This window comes from Heterodontus francisci, chromosome 7, assembly GCF_036365525.1.
Source record: "Heterodontus francisci isolate sHetFra1 chromosome 7, sHetFra1.hap1, whole genome shotgun sequence".
Classification (NCBI taxonomy): Eukaryota; Metazoa; Chordata; class Chondrichthyes; order Heterodontiformes; family Heterodontidae; genus Heterodontus; species Heterodontus francisci.
Window position 1 is genome coordinate 105042535 of NC_090377.1, and position 23662 is coordinate 105066196.

At 42.3% G+C, this 23662-nt stretch overlaps 1 protein-coding gene across 1 annotated transcript in view; it reads left to right on the forward strand.

The window, feature by feature from the left end:
- The window catches only part of map2 (microtubule-associated protein 2), a 409127-nt gene that overhangs the window by 233953 nt on the left and 151512 nt on the right, over positions 1-23662 (forward strand). Inside the window, exon 5 of the mRNA XM_068035858.1 lies at positions 23384-23660. Within this exon, the coding sequence (XP_067891959.1) occupies positions 23405-23660 (256 nt within the window). The 5' untranslated portion in view covers positions 23384-23404. The remainder of the gene's footprint in view (positions 1-23383; positions 23661-23662) is intronic.

The following is a 23662-nucleotide window of genomic DNA, read 5'->3' on the forward strand; positions in this document are numbered from 1 at the left end:
TATCTCTCTATGACTCTATGACTCTATTAATGTTACTTAACACATATCAGCCCAAGCCTGAATGTTGTCCAGGTATTGCAGCGTGTGGACATGGACTGCTTCAGTATCTGAGGTGTTCTGCATGGAACTGAACATTGCGCAATCGCCAACCCCACTTCTGACCTTATGTTGGAAGGAAGGTCATTGATGAAGCAACTGAAGATGTTTGGGCCTAGGACACTGCCTTGAGGAACTCCTGCAGCACCGTTCTGGTTAGGGCTGAGTAGTCTCTAACACCCACAACCATCTTTCTTTGTAATAGGTGTGACTCTAACCAATGGAGTTTTCTTCCTGATTTCTATTGACTTCAATTTTACTAGGGCTCCCTTATGCCACACTTGGTCAAATACTGCCTTGATGTCGCGGGCAGTCACTCTCACCTCACTTCTGGAATTCAGCCGTTTGGCCACATTTGGACCATGGCTGCAATGAGGTCTCAAGTGGAGTGTTCCTGGGAGAATCCAAACTAAACATCTGTGTCCAAGTTATTGCTGAGTAAGTGCTGCTCGCTGGCACTGTTGTCAAAAAAGCCTGCTATGCCAAATGAGGATTTTTTAATTCATCGGTTAGAAACCTACATTAAACTTTTAATGACAGAAAAAGAGCTGGAATCCTACAGTTAACTTTTAAAAATCTGGCAGGCAAGATGACCACCGCAATTTGCATATGAAATACCTTAGATTCCAGGACATCTTTCACTCTCTCCCCCGATAACATCACAAGTTTTGAAAACCATCTGCGGCTGTGGACCATCCAAGCCTACAGATTGCTACAGTCAGAGACCCTAGGGGAAGAAAGCCACCTACAATTCTGTCTCCAAGAAAATCCTGAGCCAGGTGGGTCAGCCACAAGGCAAAACTTCAAGATCACAACTTCAGCTGGAAAACAACGGAGTCATCCAATCCCACAGACTGTGTTATAATTTTGACTTTTTCTGGACTCTAATCCAAAGCAAACTATTTCTCATCACACTGTACCCTATGTGTGCATATGAATCTTGTGTGTGTGTGTGTGTGTGTGTGTGTGTGAAAGTGTAGTGTTATTTTATCTAGATTGGGTTTAGTTATTTTTTTAGGTACAATAAACTCACCCCTTTCTTGTTTCAATTCAAGAAAACCTGTCCAATTGGTTCTTGATGATCACAACAAAGGTAAAAGGTAAAACACTTACTGAAGTGGTAAGCACATCCATTGTTTGAAAAGGAACAAAACCTGTTGCAGTCAAACAAGAGGAAGGGCAAGAGGGCAGCCTTGCAACCCCTCCTCATCTGATTGGAACACTGTCAATGACCCCTTCCATTACTTTGCCAATGATTGAGAGTAGACTAATAAGGCAGTAATTGGCTGGATTGGATTTGTCTTGTTTTGGGGGACAGGACATACCTGCACAATTTTCCACATTGTAGATTCTAGTGTTGTAGCTGTACTGGAACAGCTTGGCTAGGGGTGTGGCTGGAGCACAAGTCTTCAGCACTACAGCTGGGATGTTAATGGGGCCCATAGCCTTTGCTGTATCCAGTGCGCTCAGCCATTTTTTGATATGTGGAGTGAATTGAATTGCCTGAAGACACATTCACTGAATTTCACCAGTTGTGTGAGGCCATCACTGTTAATGCTTGTAATGATGGGGATCTCAGGAGGTGACCAAGATGGATCATCTACTCAGTACTTCTGGCTGAAGATGGTTGTAGACACTTTCGCCCTGCTTTTTGCACTGATATACTGGCCTCCCACATCATTGAGGATAGGGATGTTTGTTGAGCCGCCGCCGCCTCCTGTGAGATGTCTAATTGCCCATTCACAACTGGATGTGGCAGGACTGCAGAGTTTTAATCTGATCTACTGCTTGTGAGATTGCTTATCTCTGTCTATAGCATGCTTTTCCTGCTGTTTAGCATGCATGTAGTCCTGTGTTGTGGCTTCATCAGACTGGAACCTAATTTTTTAGGTACATCTGGTGCTGCTCCTGGCATACTCTCTTACACTCATTGAACCAGGGCTGGTCCCCTGGCTTTTTGGTAATGGTAGAGTGAGGGATATGCTGAGCCATGAGGTTTCAGATTGCGGTGACATACAATTCTAACTGGAACTGATTGCTCTAGAGAAAGCCAGCAGGGATTTGATGGGCTGAGTGGCCTTCTCCTGCTCTGTAGTGACACTGACTCACTTAAGTGATATGGAAATCCTATACAGGCTAAAAGGGCTCAAAAAATCCCCAGTGGTAGTTGGTTTTTAATCCCAGAATAGGAAACGTTGGAGAATCTTTGTGAGTAATTGATTGATGGAAGAGTTTTCATGAACACTAGAAAGAGTGGAATCAAAATAATGTGTTGCCAATTTTCAAAAAGGATTACAAAAAAAAACATGCAGGAAACTACTTCATTGCCATGCAAAATAATAGAATTGATTATTAGATGTAAATATGGAGATTTTCCGTACAATGATCTAATATGCAATCAAAATGAATTCAGAAGAAAATCTGCCAGATCAGCCTCTTTGACTTTTTGAGGAACGTCATCCCAAATGATTTGTAGAAAGCCCTACTTCAATAACCATGTTGAATTCCACTCAAAAGCTTATTAGCTTATCTCAGAGCTGTAAGGAATTAAGGTGAAGCTTGGGAATGGATAAGAAATTAACTGAAGGATAGAAAACAGTGGCTACTTGTTAGTTTCCGCTTGTTTCCATTAGTTTTGTGCCCAGATGGCAGTGTAATCTGCGTGAACTTGCAGAACCAGCGCACAACAGCAAGGAATTTAAAAGTTAGCGAGTAACAGCCCAAACCATTTATGCTTGTGTTTTCTGCAATCTTTTATGCTGGTTTGAGATTTATTTCATCCGAGTTAGGCCTCACCGCACAATTGCCACACCCCCAGATCAGAATTTCAAGATTGCGCTAGTTCGGGAAGGCTCTTCAAATTGTATTTTTTTTTTTTTAGGTGCACAGGCACTCATCAGCCCATTTTAAGAATGTTTTCATAGCAACATTTAATTTACTAAAACTGACTAGTGTACAGCAATAGAACTATTAAATGGTTTGGTATAATTTTAAAGCCATTTTCAGTGGTTTTAAACCCAGTTACTCTCAGGTGGAGAATGAGACACCTTTATTAAAAATGCTTAATTTTAGTGATAAGTTCATTTTCAGCTGTACTAATAAAACTTCACCAGGTTACCGGTCTTAAATGCATCAAAGAATATTTTTTAATGGAAAGGAAACAAAAAGAAACAGTCACATTCTATTGCATGCTATGCCATCTGCGGCTTGTATATCAGCAGACATTGTGGGATGTGAGAAGGTGGATTAGGTCGAAACATATTGTTATCTTCTATGGTTTCAGCCCTGCAGCTGGCCATGGCCTCAGTCGTGGCTGCTCCAGTGATAGCCAGTGCTGTCTCCTTCATGGGCTGAGGGCATGCCTGTTTCCTGCCAGTTAGGCATTGCTGCCTGTGGTTGTTTGCCACTTTGTCCTGCAAGAGAGAGAGAAGTGTGTTTGTGTAATGTGCCTGTCATAGTTGAATAGTTGACAATAAGTGCAAGTTGTGAGATGTGGGTATGAGGCTTGCAGCAGTGCTTAGTGTGTGAGCGTAAGGTGTGGCTCATGCTTTATAGAGAACTTTGGTAGGTAAATGAAGAGCGTACGTGAAGGGGCTGTTGAATTGAGCAGTGTGTGAGGCTAGTGGTTCATTTGTAAAGATATGGCATTTGAAGATGCATTCACTGACCTTGACCACTCGTGGAGGTCATTAATCTTCCCATATTACAAAAGTGACTATACTTCAAAAGTACTTCATTGCCTGTAAAGAGCTTTGGGATGACCTGTGGTCATGGAAGGTGCCACATAGGTGCAAGTCTTTTCTCCTGCACTGCAGCCAGGTACTTGAGGCAAGATTGCTTGTATTAACAGTGATGGCCTCACACAACTGGTGAAATCCAGTGAATGTATCTTCACACGCCATATCCTGACAAATGAACCACTAATCTCACACAGCGCTTGATTGACCATTCTCCACCACCCCCAGCAGTCTCTGTCAAACAGTGCCTCCTTCTTCAGAAACTGATGGAAATACATAGCAGGTCAGGTAGCGTCTGTGGAGAGAAAAAGAGTTAACATTTCAAGTCGTGACCTTTCATCAGAACTGGCAAAGGTTAGAAATGTAATAGGTTTTGAGCAAGTGAAAGGGGGGTTTGGAAGAAGAAAAGAATCTGTGATAGGGTGGAGTGCAGGAGAGATTAAATGACAGAAGATTTCACGGTACAAAGCCAAGTAAAGAAACAAAAGACGTGTCTGGATCAGGTGCAAATGGCAGAATAGCAGCTGTCCAAACACTAAGTAAAGGGATTAAGAAAGAAACAAGGGGTGGGGGGAGAAAACAAACCAACAAAAAAAAACATGAAAAAGGAAAAAAATGGGGGCAGAGGTTATGATCTAAAATTATTGAACTCAGTGTTGAGTCTGGAACGCTGTAAAGTGCCCAGTCGAAAGATGAGATGCTGTTCCTTGAGCTTGCATTGAGCTTTATTGGAACGCTGTAGCAGTCCAAGGACAGAAAGGTCCGAATGGGAGCAAGGTGGGGAATTGAAATGACAAGCGACAGGAAGCTTGGGGTCACGCTTGCGGACTGAATGGAGATATTCCACAAAGCGGTCACGCAGTCTGCGTTTAGTCTCCAATGTAGAGGAGACCATATTGTGAGCAGCGAGTATGGTAAACTAAATTGAAAGAAGTACAAGTAAATCACTGTTCCACCTGGAAGGAGTGTTTGGGGCCTTGGACGATGGGAAGGGAGGAGGTTGAAGGGCAAGTTTTAGATCTTGCATGGAAAGGTGCCATAGGAAAGGAGTGGACCAGGATATCATCGAGGGAACTGTCATTTCGGAATGCTGAAAGGGGAGGAGAGGGGAATATGTGTATGGTGGTGGCATCACGCTGGAGGTGCCCACCCACCATCCAAGGCCCCAAGCACTCATTCCAGGTGAAATCCTGTATTTGCTACTCACCATGTGGTCTTCTGTACTTTGGGGTGACTAAACGCAGACGAGGTGATCGCACGCCTCTGTTCGGTCTGCATGCATGAGCCTGTGCTTCCTGTCACTTGTCATTTCAATTCCCCACCTTGCTCCTATTCTGACCTTTCTGCCCTTGGCCTGCTAGTGTTCCAGTGATAAACGCAAGCTTGAGGAACAGCATCTCATCTTTAGACTATGGCCTTCAAGACTCAACATTGAGTTCAACAATTTCAGATCATAACTTCTGCCACCATTTTTCCTTTTTTCATTTTTTTTTGCTGTTTTGTTTTCTTCCCCTCGTTTCTTTCTTAATCCCTTTACTTTGTGTTTGGACAGCTGCTGTTCTGTCATTTACACCTGATCCTGGCACATCTTTTGTTTCTTTACTTAGCTTTGTACCATGAAATCTTTTGTCATGTAATGTGCCCTGCCAGAATGCACCTCCTTTAAGAGGTGCACGCTGACTTTATGTCATGCTAGCCTCGCACAAACTTGGCTTGCATCCACCCAGCAGCGTGCTTACCACTGGTCTGCATGCTACTGTCAGTATAATGAGCAGGCAGCATAGAGTTTGCGTAAGGTTCGAAAAGGCATTCGATAAGGTGCCACAAGAGCTCATGGTGTTGGGGTTGATATATTAACATAGATAAAGGATTGGCTAACTAACAGGAAACAGAGATCATGGATAAATGGGGCATTTTCAGATTGGCAAACTGTAATTAGTGGAGTACCAGAGGGCCTGCTGGGGCCTCAACCATTTACAATCTATATAAGGCTGTGTATTTTCGCTTTTCATCATCTACACAAATGATTGTCAACCAGAACATGGCATAATAATTCTGAAGTATGTTGATAATACGGTACTTGTGAGCCTCATCAGGAATAACAAAGTAAACTATAGGAACTCCATGGAGCGGCTTCTAAAATGGCATGATGATAATTCTCTTAAATTGAATGAAAACGAGATGAAAGAACTAGGTATAAACTTTCGGAAAAAGCCAGTCCATATTGTTCCCATGAAGATTCATGATATGGACATTGAAATAGTCACCAGTTACAAGTTTCTAGGTATCAGAGTAGATGATAAGTTGAATTGGGGAACAATGTAGAGATGTGGTGGCCAAGGGATATACAGGATTATACTACCTCAAAGTTAAAAATCCTTTTGAATAGATTCCACAGTCATGAAACTCTTCTATACAGCTGTAGTTGAGAGTGTTATCCTTTTTGGATGTCTCTCCTCCTACTGTTGTATTAGGAATGGAGATTCTTTAAGGGTACAGAGATTATTGAACCAGCAGGAAGGATATTTGGTGAGCAGATCTTTCTTGACAAAATCTGCTCTTGAAGAATTTTGACAAAAGTAAAGAGTGTTATGAACAGTGAGAATCACCCCTTGTCTCAATATTACTGTTGGATGTCTGAAACAAAAAGCAGAAAGTGCGGAATATACTCCGCAAGTCTGGCAGCATCTGATGAGAGGGAAACCAAGTTAACGTTTCAGGTCTATGACCTTTCATCAGAACTGTTTACTAGATCGTTACCTGGAATGAGAGGGTTGTCTTATGAGGAAAGGTTGGACAGACTGGGCTTGTTTTCACTCGGGTTTAGAAGAATGAGGGGAGACTTGATTGAAGTTTATAAGATCCTGAACGGTCTTGACAAGGTGGATGTGGAGAGAATGTTTCCTCTTGTGGCTGAGTCCAGAACTAGGGGGCATTGTTTTAAAATTAGGGGTTGCCCTTTTAAGACAGAGATGAGAAATCTTTTTTTCTGAGGGTTGTGTGACTTTGGAACTCTCTGCTTTAGAAGGTGGAGGAGGCAAGGTCATTGAATATTTTTAAGGCAGAGGTAGATAGATTCTTGTTAGCCAAGAGAATCAAAGCAGGGGTAGATGGGGGGTGAAGTTCGAGGCACAAACAGATCAGTCATGATCTTATTGAATGGTGGAGCAGGCTCGAGGGGCCAAATGGCCTACTTCTGCTCCTAATTCGTATGTCCGTATTAATGAATGAGCAATGTACCCGCAATGAATTTCCGTATGGACAATAAATTGAAATTGAATATTAATAACATGGATGAAGGGACCAAGTGTATTGTAGCCAGATTTTCTGACAATACAAAGACAGGTAGAAAAGCAAGTTGTGAGGTGGACACAAAGTGTCTCGAAAGGGATATAGATAGGTTAAGTGAGTGGACACAAATTTGGCTGTTGGAGTACAATGTGGAAAAATGTGAGGTTGTCCACTTTGGCAGGAAGAATAGAAAAGCAGAATATTGCTTACATGGAGAGAGACTGCAGAATGCTGTGGTACAGAGGGATCTGGGTGTCTTTGTATATGAATCACAAAAAGTTAGCATTTAGGTACAGCAAGTTATTGGGAAGGCAAATGGAATGTGGGCATTTATTGCAAGGAGGTTGGAGTACAAAAGGAGGTAAGTCTTGCTACAACTGTATAGGGCATTAGTGAGACTGCACCCAGAGTACCCTGTACAGTTTTGGTCTCCTTACCTAAGGAGGGATACACTTGCATTGGAAGCAGTTCAGAGAAGGTTCACTAGGCTGATTTGTGGGATGAACGTGTTTTCTTATGAGGAAAGGTTGAGCAGGTTGGGCCTATACCCATTGGAGTTTTGAAGAATGAGAGGAGATTTTATTGAAACATACAAAATTCTGAGGGGGCTTGACAGGGTAGATGCTGAGAGAATGTTTCCCCTCGTGGGGGAATCTAGAACTAGGTGGGCACAGTTTCAAAATAAGGGGTCACCCTTTTAAGATGGAGATGAGGAGAAATTTCTTCTCTCAGAGGGTCGTTAATCTTTGGAATTCTCTTCTACAGAGAGAGTGGAGAATGGGTCATTGAATATATTCAAGGCTGAGTTAGACAGATATTTGATCTACAAGAGAGTCAAGGGTTATGGGGGGCAGGCAAAAAAGTGGAGTTAAGGTAACAATCAGATCAGCAATGATCTTATTGAATGGCAGAGCAGGCTTGAGGGGCTGAATGGTCTACTTCTGCTTCTGTTTCTTACATTCTTATGCTCTGATGAACGGGCATAGGTTAATCGCACATCAGGATCCCCGTACCTGTTTTCAGGCTTTAACCAATTTTCCCCCACAGACTTTTCATCCTTCAAAGGAGGAAACTGAAAGATGATTTTAGAGTTATCCAAGATAATAAACAGGATACAAAAGGTAAATCTGGAATATTAATCCCAGCTGAACTGTAACAACAACTTCTATTTATATAGTGCCTTTGACATAATAAAATGTCCCAAGGTGCTTCATAAGAGTGTTGTAAAGCAAAATGAGATACTGAGCCCATAAAGTGATATTAGGGCAGATGGCCAAACATTTGATGGAAGAAATAGACTTTACAGAGTGTATTAAAATAGGAAAGTGAGGCAGAGAGTTGAAGAGGCTTAGGGAGGGAGTTTCAGAATTTAGGTTTTGGTAGCTGAAGGCACAGTCATCAGTGGTGAAACAATTAAAATCGGGGGTGCTCAAGAGGCCAGAATTAGAGGAGTGCAGATATCTCGGAGGGTTATGAGACTGGAGGAAATTAGGAGGTAGGGAGGGGTGAGGCCATGGAGGGATTTGAAAACAAGGACGAGAATTATAAAATCGAGGGGTTGCTTGACTGGAAGTCATTGTCGGGCAGCAGGCTTTGGTATGATCGTGAATGGGACTTGGTGCGAGTTAGGTCACAGCCAGCAGAATTTTTCATGACTTCAAGTTTACGAAGGGTAGAATGTGGGAGAGCAGCAGGAGTGCATTGGAATAGTCAAGTCTAAAGGTAGCAAAGGCATGAATGAGGTTTTCAGCAGCAGATGAGCTGAGACAGGGGTGAAATCAGGCAATTTAACGGTGTTGGAAATAGGCAATTTAATGGTGCGGGTAGGTAATTGGAAGATCATCTGGGGGTCAAATGTGATATGAAGGTTGCGAACAGTCTGGTTTAGTCATGGATGGAGTCGGTAACTAGGGAACAGAGTTTGGAGTAGGGACCGAAAACTGTGGCTTCAGTCTTCCCAATAATTAATTGGAGGAAATTTCTGCTCATCCAGTAGTTGATGTCAGATAAGCAGTTTGATAATTTAGCAACAGTGGAGGAGTTGAGAGAAGTGGAGTTGCGGTAGAGCTGAGTCTCACCGTGGGTTCAGATGATGTCACCGAGGGGCAGCATGTAGATGACAAATAGGAGGACGCCAAGGATTGATCCTTGGGGGACATGAGAGGTAACTGTGCAGGAGCAGGAAGGGAAGCCATTGCAAGTGATACTCTGGCTATGATTACATAGATTAAAAATGGAACCAGGTGAGAGCGGTCCCACCCAACTGGACGACATCAGAGAGGTATTTGGAGAAAGATGGTGTAATCAACCATGTCAAAGACAGGTCGAGAAAGATGAGGAGGGAAGTTTACCTTTGTCACAGTCACATAGCATCTCATTTGTGACTTTGATAAGAGCCGTTTCAGTATTGTGGCAGAGTCGGAAACAAGATTGGAAGGATTAATGCATGGAGTTCTGGGAAAATGGGCATGGATTTGGGAGGCGACAACACATTCAAGGACTTTGGAGAGGAAAGAGAGATTGGAGATGGGGCAGTAGCTTGCAAGAACAGTGGGGTCAAGAGTTGCTTTTTGAGGAGAGGGGTAATGATAGTAGATTAAAAGGAGGGACAGAACCATTATCAATATCAGCTAACACGGGGACCAGGAAGGGAAACTGGGTGGTCAGCAGTTTAGTCGGAATAGGGTCAATGAAGCAGGAGGTGGGTCTCATGGACAAGATGAGCTTGGAGAGGGCATATGGGGAGGTTGAGAAGCTGGAGAAAGAAGCAAGTTCAGAGCTAGGGCAGCTGGGAGCTTTAAAGGAAGTTTGGCTGGGTGGGCTAGTGGAAGGAGGGTTTTGGCAGAGAAAGCTGATTGGATGGTCTTGATCCTAGTGACAAAGATGTCCTTGAGCTCCTCGCACTTATTGTTGGAGGCGAGGTTGAAGGAGGTAGTTGTGAGGAATTTAAGACGACTATTTGCAGTAGAGAAAAGTTGTCGGGGGTAATCTTTGCATTCCAGAATGATGCTGGAACAGTGAGCAGTTTTAGCAGATGAGAGCAGGACTTGATAGTGCTTCATGTGTTCGAGCCAGATCTGGCTGCGGATGGCTAAACCAGTTGTCCACCTCATCCATTCAAATCTGCGTTCCTTGGACGCAAGGGAACGGAGATGTGGAAGGACCAGGGTGAGAGTGAGCTTAATGGTTTTGTTGGGGACTAGGGCATCAATGGCCGAAATGAGGATGTGGTTGATCAGTCAGTAGCTGCAGAAATGTTTTGGTGAACAGAGGGTCAAAGGCTAGACAGTTTGGATTTTGACAGTGCAGTTGTAAGTGAATGGGGGGATAGTTTTTTTTCCAGAGGTGGATACAGAAAGAGGCAGAGTTGGAGTATAGAAGGAGGATGTGGGTGGGGAGTGATACAAATGACAGATCAGAGATGGCATTATCTGTAATAGACACGATGGAAACAGCGAGACAACGTGAGGTTGCAAGGTCAAGGGCGTGGCCGTAAATATGGGTTAGGGAGAGATTTAGGGAGGATAAGAGGGCATTGAACTCGGAGGAAAAAGAGCAGGATGATTTTAGATGAAGGTGGACATCAAAAAGGATGAGAAGTCGTTCGGTGCAGATGCTGAGGGAGAAAAGCAGTGAAGATATTTCAGTGAGAAATGTTTTTCATACTCAGGAGGGTGATACAAAACAATGATTTTGAATGAGAGGTATGGAACAAGGTGAGATGCTCAAAGGAGAAGAAAGTGCCAGAGGAGTAGGGAGACAGACCAAGGTATGATTTCATGATATGCTGCTCTGGATGGGGCAGGTGGTGGAAGGTATAGCCAGGTGGGGAGACTTCATTTCGGGGGAAGGTGTCATCACCCCTCAGCTAGGTTTCTGTTGACAAAGGAACACAGGTTCAAACCAGTGCATGACAGATTAAGTACCAATGTCAAGCACATGCTTCCTTACACAATGAACTTTTAGGTAGACTAGTTGGGTGAAAACTCAGTGCATCAAAACTCAGCTTGTCCAACAATTTAATGGGGAGAATTACAACGTCTTTCTGAATTAAGGTGGATCAATTGGCCTTCCTGGTCTGGCATTTATACTTGTGTATAATATGGCCTCCCTACTTAAATCTTACCTAACAGTAACATCAATTTCTCACTTATATATGAGTGCTGGGTGAAGCATATTGAAGCCATTTAACTTTTATAACAAAATTAAATTGAATGGACATTTTTCAGATTGCATCTTGGAGCTGTGCAAATAGTTAAATATAAGGGATTGTATTACTCTTTGTTCCCTAGATTGATGAACTCTCTTTTGGCCTGTCATTTCTTGCATTTGGAAATCAGGGTTATTTTAAATAGATACCAGTCATAATTACTGCAGAATTATTTTCAACTTAGAGGAAAGACAATTATATATTGGAGAAGAATCGCTGGTATTAGCTACCTGTCTTAGCATTTCTCTGGCCAGAGTTCCATTTCAGGCCTCCGTTTCTGCAAACATCTCTTTACTCTCAGGGTGTAGCAGCTGTTTAAAATGAAGCAGCATCTGAGGCACATCATGTTACGAAGGACACATTTATGTTTCAATTGATGCATTAATCCCATTCTCATTGCAATCGAACTAACATTGAACAAAGAACAAAGATAATTACAGCACAGGAACAGGCCCTTCGGCCCTCCAAGCCTGCGCCGATCCAGATCCTCTCTCTAAACATGTCGCCTATTTTCTAAGGTTCTATATCTCTTTTCTTCCTACCCATTCATGTATCTGTCTAGATACATCTTAAAAGACGCCATCGTGCCCGCATCTACCACCTCCGCTGGCAACGCGTTCCAGGCACCCACCACCCTCTGCGTAAAGAACTTTCCACGCATATCCCCCCTAAACTTTTCCCCTTTCACTTTGAACTCGTGTCCTCTAGTAATTGAATCCCCCACTCTGGGAAAAAGCCTCTTGCTATCCACCCTGTCTATACCTCTCATGATTTTGTACACCTCAATCAGGTCCCCCCTCTAATGAAAATAATCCTAATCTACTCAACCTCTCTTCATAGCTAGCGCCCTCCATACCAGGCAACATCCTGGTGAACCTCCTCTGCACCCTCTCCAAAGCATCCACATCCTTTTGGTAATGTGGCGACCAGAACTGTACGCAGTATTCCAAATGTGGCCGAACCAAAGTCCTATACAACTGTAACATGACCTGCCAACTCTTGTACTCAATACCCCGTCCGATGAAGGAAAGCATGCCGTATGCCTTCTTGACCACTCTATTGACCTGCGTTGCCACCTTCAGGGAACAGTGGACCTGAACACCCAAATCTCTCTGGACATCAATTTTCCCCAGGACTTTTCCATTTACTGTATAGTTCACTCTTGAATTGGATCTTCCAAAATGCATCACCTCACATTTGCCCTGATTGAACTCCATCTGCCATTTCTCTGCCTTCTCTCCAATCTATCTATATTCTGCTGTATTCTCTGACAGTCCCCTTCACTATCTGCTACTCCACCAATCTTAGTGTCGTCTGCAAACTTGCTAATCAGTCCACCGATACTTTCCTCCAAATCATTAATGTATATCACAAACAACAGTGGTCCCAGCACGGATCCCTGTGGAACACCACTGGTCACACGTCTCCATTTTGAGAAACTCCCTTCTACTGCTACTCTCTGTCTCCTGTTGCCCAGCCAGTTCTTTATCCATCTAGCTAGTACACCTTGGACCCCATGCGCCTTCACTTTCTCCATCAGCCTGCCATGGGGAACCTTATCAAACGCCTTACTGAAGTCCATGGATATGACATCGACAGCCCTTCCCTCATTAATCAACTTTGTCACTTCCTCAAAGAATTCTATTAAGTTGGTAAGACATGACCTTCCCTGCACAAAACCATGTTGCCTATCACTGATAAGCCCATTTTCTTCCAAATGGGAATAGATCCTATCCCTCAGTATCTTCTCCAGCAGCTTCCCTACCACTGACGTCAGGCTCACCGGTCTATAATTACCTGGATTATCCCTGCTACCCTTCTTAAACAAGGGGACAACATTAGCAATTCTCCAGTCCTCCGGGACCTCACCCGTGTTTAAGGATGCTGCAAAGATATCTGTTAAGGCCCCAGCTATTTCCTCTCTCGCTTCCCTCAGTAACCTGGGATAGATCCCATCCGGACCTGGGGACTTGTCCACCTTAATGCCCTTTAGAATACCCAACACTTCCTCCCTCCTTATGCCGACTTGACCTAGTGTAATCAAACATCTGTCCCTAACCTCAACATCCGTCATGTCCCTCTCCTCGGTGAATACCGATGCAAAGTACTCGTTTAGAATCTCACCCATTTTCTCTGAGTCCAAGCATAACATTCCTCCTTTGTCCTTTAGTGGGCCAATCCTTTCTCTAGTTACCCTCTTTCTCCTTATATATGAATAAAAGGCTTTGGGATTTTCTTTAACCATGTTTGCTAAAGATATTTCATGACCCCTTTTAGCCCTCTTAATTCCTCGTTTCAGATTGGTCCTGCATTCCCGATATTCTTTCAAAGCTTCGTCTTTCATCAGCCGCCTAGACCTTATGTATGCTTCCTTTTTCCTCTTAGCTAGTCTCACAATTTCACCTGTCATCCATGGTTCCCTAATCTTGCCATTTCTATCCCTCATTTTCACAGGAACATGTCTCTCCTGCACGCTAATCAACCTCTCTTTAAAAGCCTCCCACATATCAAATGTGAATTTACCTTCAAACAGCTGCTCCCAATCTACATTCCCCAGCTCCTGCCGAATTTTCGTATAGTTGGCCTTCCCCCAATTTAGCACTCTTCCTTTAGGACCACTCTCGTCTTTGTCCATGAGTATTTTAAAGCTTACGGAATTGTGATCACTATTCCCAAAGTAGTCCCCTACTGAAACTTCAACCACCTGGCCGGGCTCATTCCCCAACACCAGGTCCAGTATGGCCCCTTCCCGTGTTGGACTATTTACATACTGCTCTAGAAAACCCTCCTGGATGCTCCTTACAAATTCTGCTCCATCTCGACCTCTAACACTAAGTGAATCCCAGTCAATGTTGGGAAAATTAAAATCTCCTAGCACCACCACCCTGTTGCTCCTACATCTTTCCATAATCTGTTTACATATTTGTACCTCTATCTCACGCTCGCTGTTGGGAGGCCTGTAGTACAGCCCCAACATTGTTACCGCACCCTTCCTATTTCTGAGTTCTGTCCATATTGCCTCACTGCTCGAGTCCTCCATAGTGCCCTCCTTCAGCACAGCTGTGATATCCTCTTTGACCAGTAATGCAACTCCTCCACCCCTTTTACCTCCCTCTCTATCCCGCCTGAAGCATCGATATCCTGGGATATTTAGTTGCCAATCAACCAAGTCTCAGTAATAGCAATAACATCATACTTCCAGGTACTAATCCAAGCCCTAAGTTCATCTGCCTTACCTACTACACTTCTTGCATTAAAACAAATGCACCTCAGACCACCAGTCCCTTTATATTCATCATCTGCTCCCTGCCTGCTCTTCCCCTTAATCACACTGACTTCATTATCTAGTTCCTTACAGGCTTTTGTTACTACCTCCTTACTGTCAACTGACCTCCTCAATTGGTTCCCATCCCCCTGCCACATTAGTTTAAACCCTCCCCAACAGCGTTAGCAAAAGCACCCCCAAGGACATTGGTTCCAGTCCGGCCCAGGTGTAGACCGTCCAATTTGTAATAGTCCCACCTCCCCCAGAATCGGTCCCAATGTCCCAAAAATCTGAACCCCTCCTTCCTGCACCATCTCTCAAGCCACGCATTCATCCTGACTATTCTTTCATTTTTACTCTGACTATCACGTGGCACTGGTAGCAATCCTGAGATTACTACCTCTGAGGTCCTACTTTTTAACTTGGCTCCTAACTCCCTAAACTCTGCTTGTAGGACCTCATCCCGTTTTTTACCTATATCATTGGTGCCTATGTGCACAATGACAACTGGCTGTTCACCCTCCCCCTTTAGAATGTTCTGCAGCCGATATGAGACATCCCTGACCCGTGCACCTGGGAGGCAACATACCATTCGGGAGCCTCGTTTTCGACCACAGAACCGCCTATCTACTCCCCTTACAATCGAATCCCCTACGACTATAGCCCTTCCACTCTTTTTCCCGCCCTTCTGAACAGCAGAGCCAGCCACGGTGCCATGGACCTGGCTACTGCTGCCTTCCCCTGGTGAGCCATCTCCCTCAACAGTATCCAAAACGGTATACTTGCTTTGGAGGGAGATGACCGCAGGGGACTCCTGCGCTGCCTTCCTGCTCTTTCTCTGCCTTTTGGTCACCCATTCCCTTTCTCCCTCAGCAATCCTAATCTGCGGTGTGACCAATTCACTAAACGTGCTATCCACGACCTCCTCAGCATCGCGCATGCTCCAAAGTGAGTCCATCCGCAACTCGAGAGCCGTCATGCGGTCCAACAAGAGCTGCAGTTTGACACACTTCCTGCACGTGAAGGAATCAGGGACATCAGCCATGTCCCTGAGCTCCCACATTGAGCAAGAGGAGCATGACACGGGTCTGAGATCTCCTGCCATTTTTAATCTTAAGCTTAACTTAGTTAAATGAAAAAGGAACGAAAAGTTTTTACCAATCACGATAAAACCAGAGAAATAGAAAAAGCCTTACCTTATAAACACCCCACCGAGTCCTTTTTTTTTGGTTAGAGGAGGAGGGCGGGTGGGAGACACTACAAGTGTGGTGTCTCGGGTTCAGAAACCGCCCAAATATATAGTGTTTTACTTACCCAGCAGCCCCCTGGCCTCCGCCGAAAACAAAAGGAAATTAAGTTTACTTTCAAACTGACCTTCCCAGCTGCTCACTCGCTCGCACTCTGCTCCCGAAAAAGCTGCTTCCCAGCTGCTCACTCGCTCGCACTCTGCTCCCGAAAAAGCTGCTGCTTTTTTTGTGTGATGATTTATTTGTACATGAAAACTTTAATAATCATTGATCCTTATGAAGCTTCTTTACAAAATGCTCGTTGATTTTAAAAGAAGACAGCACTAATTTCAATGGTTTCCCCTCCCCTTCCTGCAAGGTCTGTTGTTTCACATTATCTCTGTCTTATACCAGCAGAGCAGTGCAGCAGTTTTCATCATCATCAGTGTTGCTTTTTCATTCAAAATTAATGGAGTTGTGTGCACTAGATTGTCAGTTCATATCTGATCAGGTATCTCTCTTTGATGCCTAAATTAAACCTCAGATGTTGACTTACCTGTATGATAGTGCACATTAGTTGGTATGTAATGCAAATATTTACCAAATGTTGTAAAATGCATTTGTGGCTAATGTTTGCAGACCCTGACACCAAGTAAATATCCTTACCCTGTGGTTCTAGAGCTCTATTTTAACATGATTGTTGACTGAGCCATTGAGATTTTGTTACCAAATTGCATTTAGCAGTGAATTAAAGGGAATGTAGGGGGAAAACAATGTTGGATGCAGATCAGTAACATGAAAGACAAATGTGGGAACACAGGCCCATAGCAGGTTTCACAGTAAGAATTTTAAAAGTACAATTTTCATTAAGTTTTACACTCACACAAGTTGCACCCGAAGGTCACAAGAACATTCACGAAAGCGTGTCTTGTGTACTAGATTTGATGATGCTTAATGGCGCATTTATTTAGGTGAACTGCTGTCCAATAGCAGCTTCCAATTATGCTTTATGTATTGCAGAGTGGGGATCTACAGAAGCCATATGGCCTTCGAAACGGGCTGTGGAATGTTGTGTGTGATTACTGTTGATGCATCCAGTGATTGAGAAATTTCAAATTGCTTCACTGCATGGAGGCAGAGCTCCTCAGCTGTTTTGGCAGCTATGTGATGTTATGCTACTGGCCATATACATAGAACATGAATAATCCTACCATTGGTGTCAGGGCTGAAATCCGTGTACTTGGAGACGCACGCCTCCTCCAATGGAAAAAGCACTCTGTACTTTATTGGGAATTTGTTAATGACCGTAGCAGAGCCTTCAGCAGCAAACTGAATGTAAAAGGTCTTCCTTTTCAAATCATTGTAAAGGACCTGCACCTCATTCATAATTCTTTAGTGTGATTAACCAACTGCCGAAGTGTAAATCATCTACATGTACTGAGAACAAAAGTGGCCCAGTGCTGAATCTTGGGATACTCCAATTCAAAATCTCTCTAATTGAAGGAAAACCCATCTGCCTTTAATATTTCAGCTGTAGACCCTTCATCAGAACTGAAATAATTACAGATGAACTATTTTTAAAAAGGAATGGAACACAAGGAACAAGGGAAAGAAAAATTTTCTGCCACTCACTTTCACTCACTCGCAAAACACATACAAGCCCACGTGTGGAAGCTGTAACTTTTTTCAGTGGCGCAGTGGTTAGCATCGCAGCCTCACAGCTCCAGCGACCCGGGTTCAATTCTGGGTACTGCCTGTGTGGAGTTTGCAAGTTCTCCCTGTGTCTGCGTGGGTTTTCACCGGGTGCTCCGGTTTCCTCCCACCACCAAAAGACTTGCAGGTTGATAGGTAAATTGGCCATTGTATAAATTGCCCCTAGTATAGGTAGGTGGTAGGGGAAGATAAAGACAGGGGAGGATGTGGTAGGAATATGGGATTAGTGTAGGGTTAGTATAAATGGGTGGTTGATGGTCGGCACAGACTCGGGCCGAAGGGCCTATTTCAGTGCTGTATCTCTAATAATAATTTTTTTTAAATTCAAATAATCTTTTGAGAGTTTTCAGCATTTTTTTTTCAGATTTCTAGCATCTGCAGTATGTCATGCTCACGAGAAGTGCAGCAATGAAAATATAGAAACGAACAGAAGAGTTATAAAAAAAATTAGAACAGTTTAGAAAATTGGTACATTTGCTGTCATTAAAATGGAGAACAAGTCACATGACCCACACCAACTCCTGCACTAAAATACACATCCATGTCTACTAGAACTAAAACCAATTAATGGTGTCAACATGGAAATGAGACAGCTTTATTATGGTTGTGAGCCATTAACAAAATGAGCTAAAACAAAGAAAATCCCAGATTCCATGTTACTCTTCACAAGAGAGTGTGAATAGCCCTCATATTATCAAAATGGGAACATCAAAAGCTATTGTACAGCCTGGAACTGAAACCTAAAGTCACATGGGAAAAGCTAACACTTAATGACTTTACCTCTAAAGGTAATCATTATGAAGAACAAATGGTTGTTCCAGTTCAGAACATCAGTCATCAACATCTGTCTGGACTGTCCAGCCACACAGACAACATCAGAAGCCAGCTAACATTTGAACCCTACTGAGACAAGTTGAAATCCAACTGCAGTACAGAAGAGAAAGTGAGTTTAAAACAACTCCTCCACCTGTGAGAACAGAACAAAGAATATCAGCACCATCTTCAAACTGAAGTGAACCACCAAAGCTCTTCACCAACTGAGGAAATACAAGACAACCAGCAAACAGGCCTGCAACCTTAAAACTCATCTTCCGTGAGGATCCCACAGGTTTTCCTGAAACAACTGATTTTTACACCTTGAACTCTTAACACCTCTTAGCCTTTCCCTTCTATCTTTTGTGTGTACCTATTAGAGTATATGCGTGTGTGGATGGTGCTATGAACATTTCAGGTGATTATTGTTTATTAAATATTTAATCTTCCGTTTTAAACTAATGAGAAAACCTGTCATTATCTGTGTATTTAGCCAACATAACACAGGGGCTGAAACACTAATTTAAACAAAAACACCATCTGTGGTCAGTTGGGAGGTGAACAGTGGAAACCAGTCAAGCCATCACCCACCTGGTCATAAACTAAAAGCCAAAATACTATTGTTATCACAACTATCTTCTGTCCATCAACCAACTTTCCTTTTATGCTGATACATTTCCTATTATACCATACTCCTAGATCTTTCTAATAAGCCTCTTACAGGACATTTGTTCAACACCATATGAAAATTCATATATACTGCATCTGATACATTTCTTTTATCTGTTCAATCAGCCATATCTTCAAAAAAAACTCTTAAAATTTGTCAAACAAGAATTTAGCAAATTCATGGTGGCTATCCTTGATTAATTTGCAATGCCCATTAAATTGTATCTCAAATTATGGATTCTAATAGTTGGTCCATAACTACCATCATGCCATTTGGATTAACTGGTCTACAGATACCCAGTTTGTCCTCTCCTTTCTTGAACAAAATTTTACCTTGGTTACCCTCAAGTACGCTGGCACATTTTATGCATTTAAGGAGAATTGAAAAATGGTTATCTTTATTCCTTCTCCAACTGCTTTTGACAGTGTAATGTACGTACCACTGGGGACTGGTGACTCATCTATCTTGACTTATGCTCTCTTTTTACAGTAATATCTAAGAATTTTTCGATATCCTCCTTTAGTACATTTGCATTCTCACTTCCACCATAAGTTGTAAAAACCAATACAAAAAATGTATTTAATATTTCCACCATGCCTTCATCCTCTATAAGTTTGCTCCCTGTTTCATCACTGAGCCCTGTCCTTAACTATTATTTTGCTTTTTTATATTGTTATGACTAGGTGAGAAGGGGTCTAGGGGTTCTCTCAGCCTTTGCCTGGTTTAACCGTAACAGGGTTTAATTTTTAAAACACTGATTTTAGCTTCCCCTTAGTGAATCTTTGTTCACTGCCCAATTATAAGGCAAAGAAATCAAACAAGTTTCCTTAGATTTAAACAAGAAAGGTAGAAGTTTATTAATATTGAACTCTAATCGGGTTAATGACTACAAATACGCAATGCATCCACGCCAGCATGCATACGCGATAAGCACACACGCAGATAGAGGCAGAAAAAGTAGAAGGAATAAAGGGGAAAAGTTTGAGGCAATATCTTGTAGTTACAATCCTTTAAGTGCAATGTGGAGTCTTTGGTTGCCAGTAACTCTTGCAATTCGTTGGGGCCCAGTTCGTGCTTCAACTTGTTCCGATGTAGGAGTCTTTTCTCCCTTGAGGTTTATGTGTCTTCCATGGGTCCAATGACTTGGGAGAAAGCAAGAGAGAGGCTTCCTTGTTCCAGCTTCAGTTTCACACGGCCTGCTGAATTCAAACTGTCCTGTGGCTAGTTCAAAAAACCTGGACCAGCCAGTTAGTCATGTGACCAGCTGGTTTAACCAGTCCTGACTCTGTAGATTGTATCATCTTAGCAAAGCCTGGAATGTGTTTCCTTACACTTTCAGTGCCTGGTGATCAAAATCCATTTGGGTTAATTGGTGCAGGGAATAGTCCTTTGTCTCCACAAGCAGCGTCTCTTAGTATGCAAATGTCTTCCAGCCCAGTGTCTGGTGATCTTCAAACAAGTCATTTCTTCATTCCAGCAGCAGTTTAAAATCAATGTTAATATGACAAAATTAATATGCCTCATTCTTGGCAGGTGGGGGTCTGCATGACAATATGCTTATAAAAATCCTTAGTATTGCTGTTATTATTTATTGCTTATCTGTCATATCAATTTTAGCCCTTCCATTTTAAACTTTGTACCTTCCTCATGATTTTCTTTAGTATTGTTAGCCCTAAATTGTCCTATGCCTCCTTTCAAATCTTTCTATTTATCGATTGAATTCAATTCTTCGAATTACCACTTTGTTTTACAAGAATATACTTTGTATTCTATCAACATACTTTAACATTTCCTACTGCAAATCTGGATAATTTTGCTACTCACTAAATTTGAGGCAGGTTATTTGTTGCTGAAATTTGCCTTTTTTCTTGCACTTTTCATTCCCATTTTCCACTGTTGTGTAGAATTATTACTGCAATAATGCATTCCACCAGCAGATGGTGATATTACGCGTCATTTTAATTTTAAAAATTATTCTCCACTCCCTGACCCAGGTTTTGCTTAAAAAAGAACCTTCTCTGAACAATGCACACTGTTATTAATATGCAAATCGGTTAGTAACTTGTGGCAAGGAGGAGATACCCCATGAATTGCAAATCACCACAAGTTGCTGCCCGATTTGTGCCAGTTTGTCATTAACTTCACAAACAACGTCCTGCTTAATCTTCCCATGATTTTCATGAAATTGCTGCATTTACCCATTAATTGCCCATTAAACATATCACAGAAAATTAAGACTAATAATTATCAACATAACTCTTTTAATGACACGATAATTGATAATGACTGCTAATCAACCTATTTTGCCCAGAAAGTGAACAATTGTAAGCATGAAGTCTCATTTCTTCAGGTTATGAATTGTTTTAGATTTAAAAATTGTCAAATTTTACATTTTTTCTTAGCTTTCCTTTGTTCCTTTACTCTCTCAATCCAATCTTTCTTTCGCTCTCTTTATTTATCTTTCTGTACCTGATTTGACATTGAATTCAATGTCTAATTCACCCTCCTTCTCAGTCCTTCCTCTGTTTATTACTCAAACCTTTAATTTCATTAGTTAAGGCAATGCACTGTTCGTGGCATCATTTTGTCCCATGCCTTGATTTTGAAATGCTCATCTTGTTTGAAAATTCCTCCATGGCCTCACCCCTGTCGTCTCTGAAATTTCCTCTAGCCCCACAACCCTTCGAGATATCTGTGTTGCTCTAATTCTGACCTCTTGAGCATCCCTGATTTTAATCGCTCCACCGTTGGTGACAATGCCTTCAGCTACCTAGGCCCTAAGCTCTGGAATTCCTTCCCTAAACCTCTCCACCTCTCTACCTTGCTTTCCTCCTTTAGATCCTTCTTAAAACCTACCTATTACCAAGCTTTTGGACATCTGTCCTAACATCTCCTTATGCGGCTCGGTGTCAAATTTTGTCTTCTTATTCCCCATGTGAAGTGCATTGGGACGATTTTATTACGTTAAGGGTGCTATATAAATGCAAGTTTTGTTGCTCACTGAGGTCCGCCAGATGCCCTGTTGTCCTTGTGCTATTAGCTTGCACTTCCAGCAACTTTGTGGAGAAAACATTTTAAATCCTCAAGTTGCATGTACAAGTCAAACCAACTGGGCACACCCTATTCTAGCAAAATCTGGTCCTACAGCACCATTTCCTGTGGCTTCTCTCCAGCCTCTTATACAGGAGTGAATTGTTCTCAATTTTATGTACACGCCACACAACAAAGCTGGGCATTCTCCTCAACCTCCATTTATGGAAAAAATACAAAGCAAAAAGCAGGTTCCTGTTTTTGCGAAAATGGGATTCCCTTTAAGAATTCAGCCTCAGGTTATCAGAAATAAAGGATAAATAACGCTGTAAATTTGGTTGGGATACATGGAGAGTCTTCTGAAGCCATTTCTTGCAAAACAAAGTGTCAGCATAAAGTACATTTCAAAGGACGAGAATTCTTGCAGTAAGAATACCACCAATGTAGTTGTGAATAGTTTAGTTTCCCATCGAATAAGCTCCATGGTGTGCAGCAATTTACTACAGACAATGGGTCTAATGACTGCAACTAAAAGCAAAAGTTAAATACGGTGGATGCTGGACATCTGAAATAAAAACAGATGCTGCCTTGCTTCCAGTACTTTCTGTTTGTATTTCATTTTTACTCATTCCGTTTCCTCCTCCCAATCACTGGTACATATTCTCTTGGTAAATCAAAGTACTAGAACCGTACACTTGCACATCCACCTCCACTGACGTGCATTAAATTTCATTTTTACTAAAAATACTCACACTCTGAGGAGATTTCTGCCACAGCCCCATTGTCTCCTCTTTTACTCATGCCTCATGCTAAAACAGAAACAAGAGAAATGAGAAAAAATTACTGAGCAGCTATTTACATATTTAACAAATATTTGTTTAATGCACGTGGCTGTGGATGTGCAAGTGTACAGTTCTAGTACTTTGGTTTGCCAAGAGAATATGTACCAGTGATGGGAAGGAGGAAATGGATGAGTTATTGCTCAAAAAATAACATTTTAAGTTTAATTAATTGCTAGCAAAAGAGCATTTTAGGTAGACAATACCATATCAAAAATATGCAAAACAAAACTTCAAGGTAGAGGAGATAAAATGATGGCACACTCTTGACAGTGAAATCACAGAAACAGTGTGTTTCTTGTTTGGGGAAAAACTACCTTCGATGCTGGTGACTAAATTGTCACCAAAGATTTCCTTCTTGATGATCATTTGACGTTTGTCATTAAAGTAGTTACTGTAAATTGTCTGAAAGTGAAATTGAGCAAGAAGAAGTATTGTGGTTTGCTTGGTTAGCAGTCAGCCTTAATAACTGGTACAATTATTCTAATTACAGCTGTGAGGTTAACAAAGAAGAATGGCAGATGACAGGAAGTCTGAGGCGAACGCACCACAGTGGGCCTCGAACACTGCCCTCGAGGCTTCTTCACATCAGTTTGCTGCAGATTTTAAAGAGCAGAGTGCTTCAGACGAACGTATATCCAGGACTGAGAATGGCTACTCGTTCAGAGAGAACCCTGCAGAGGCACAGGATGGAATTCAAGCAGCCTATACAGTGACAAAAGCAAATGGGATCAATGGGAAATTGACTGCTAGAGACGGAGCAGCAGCAGGT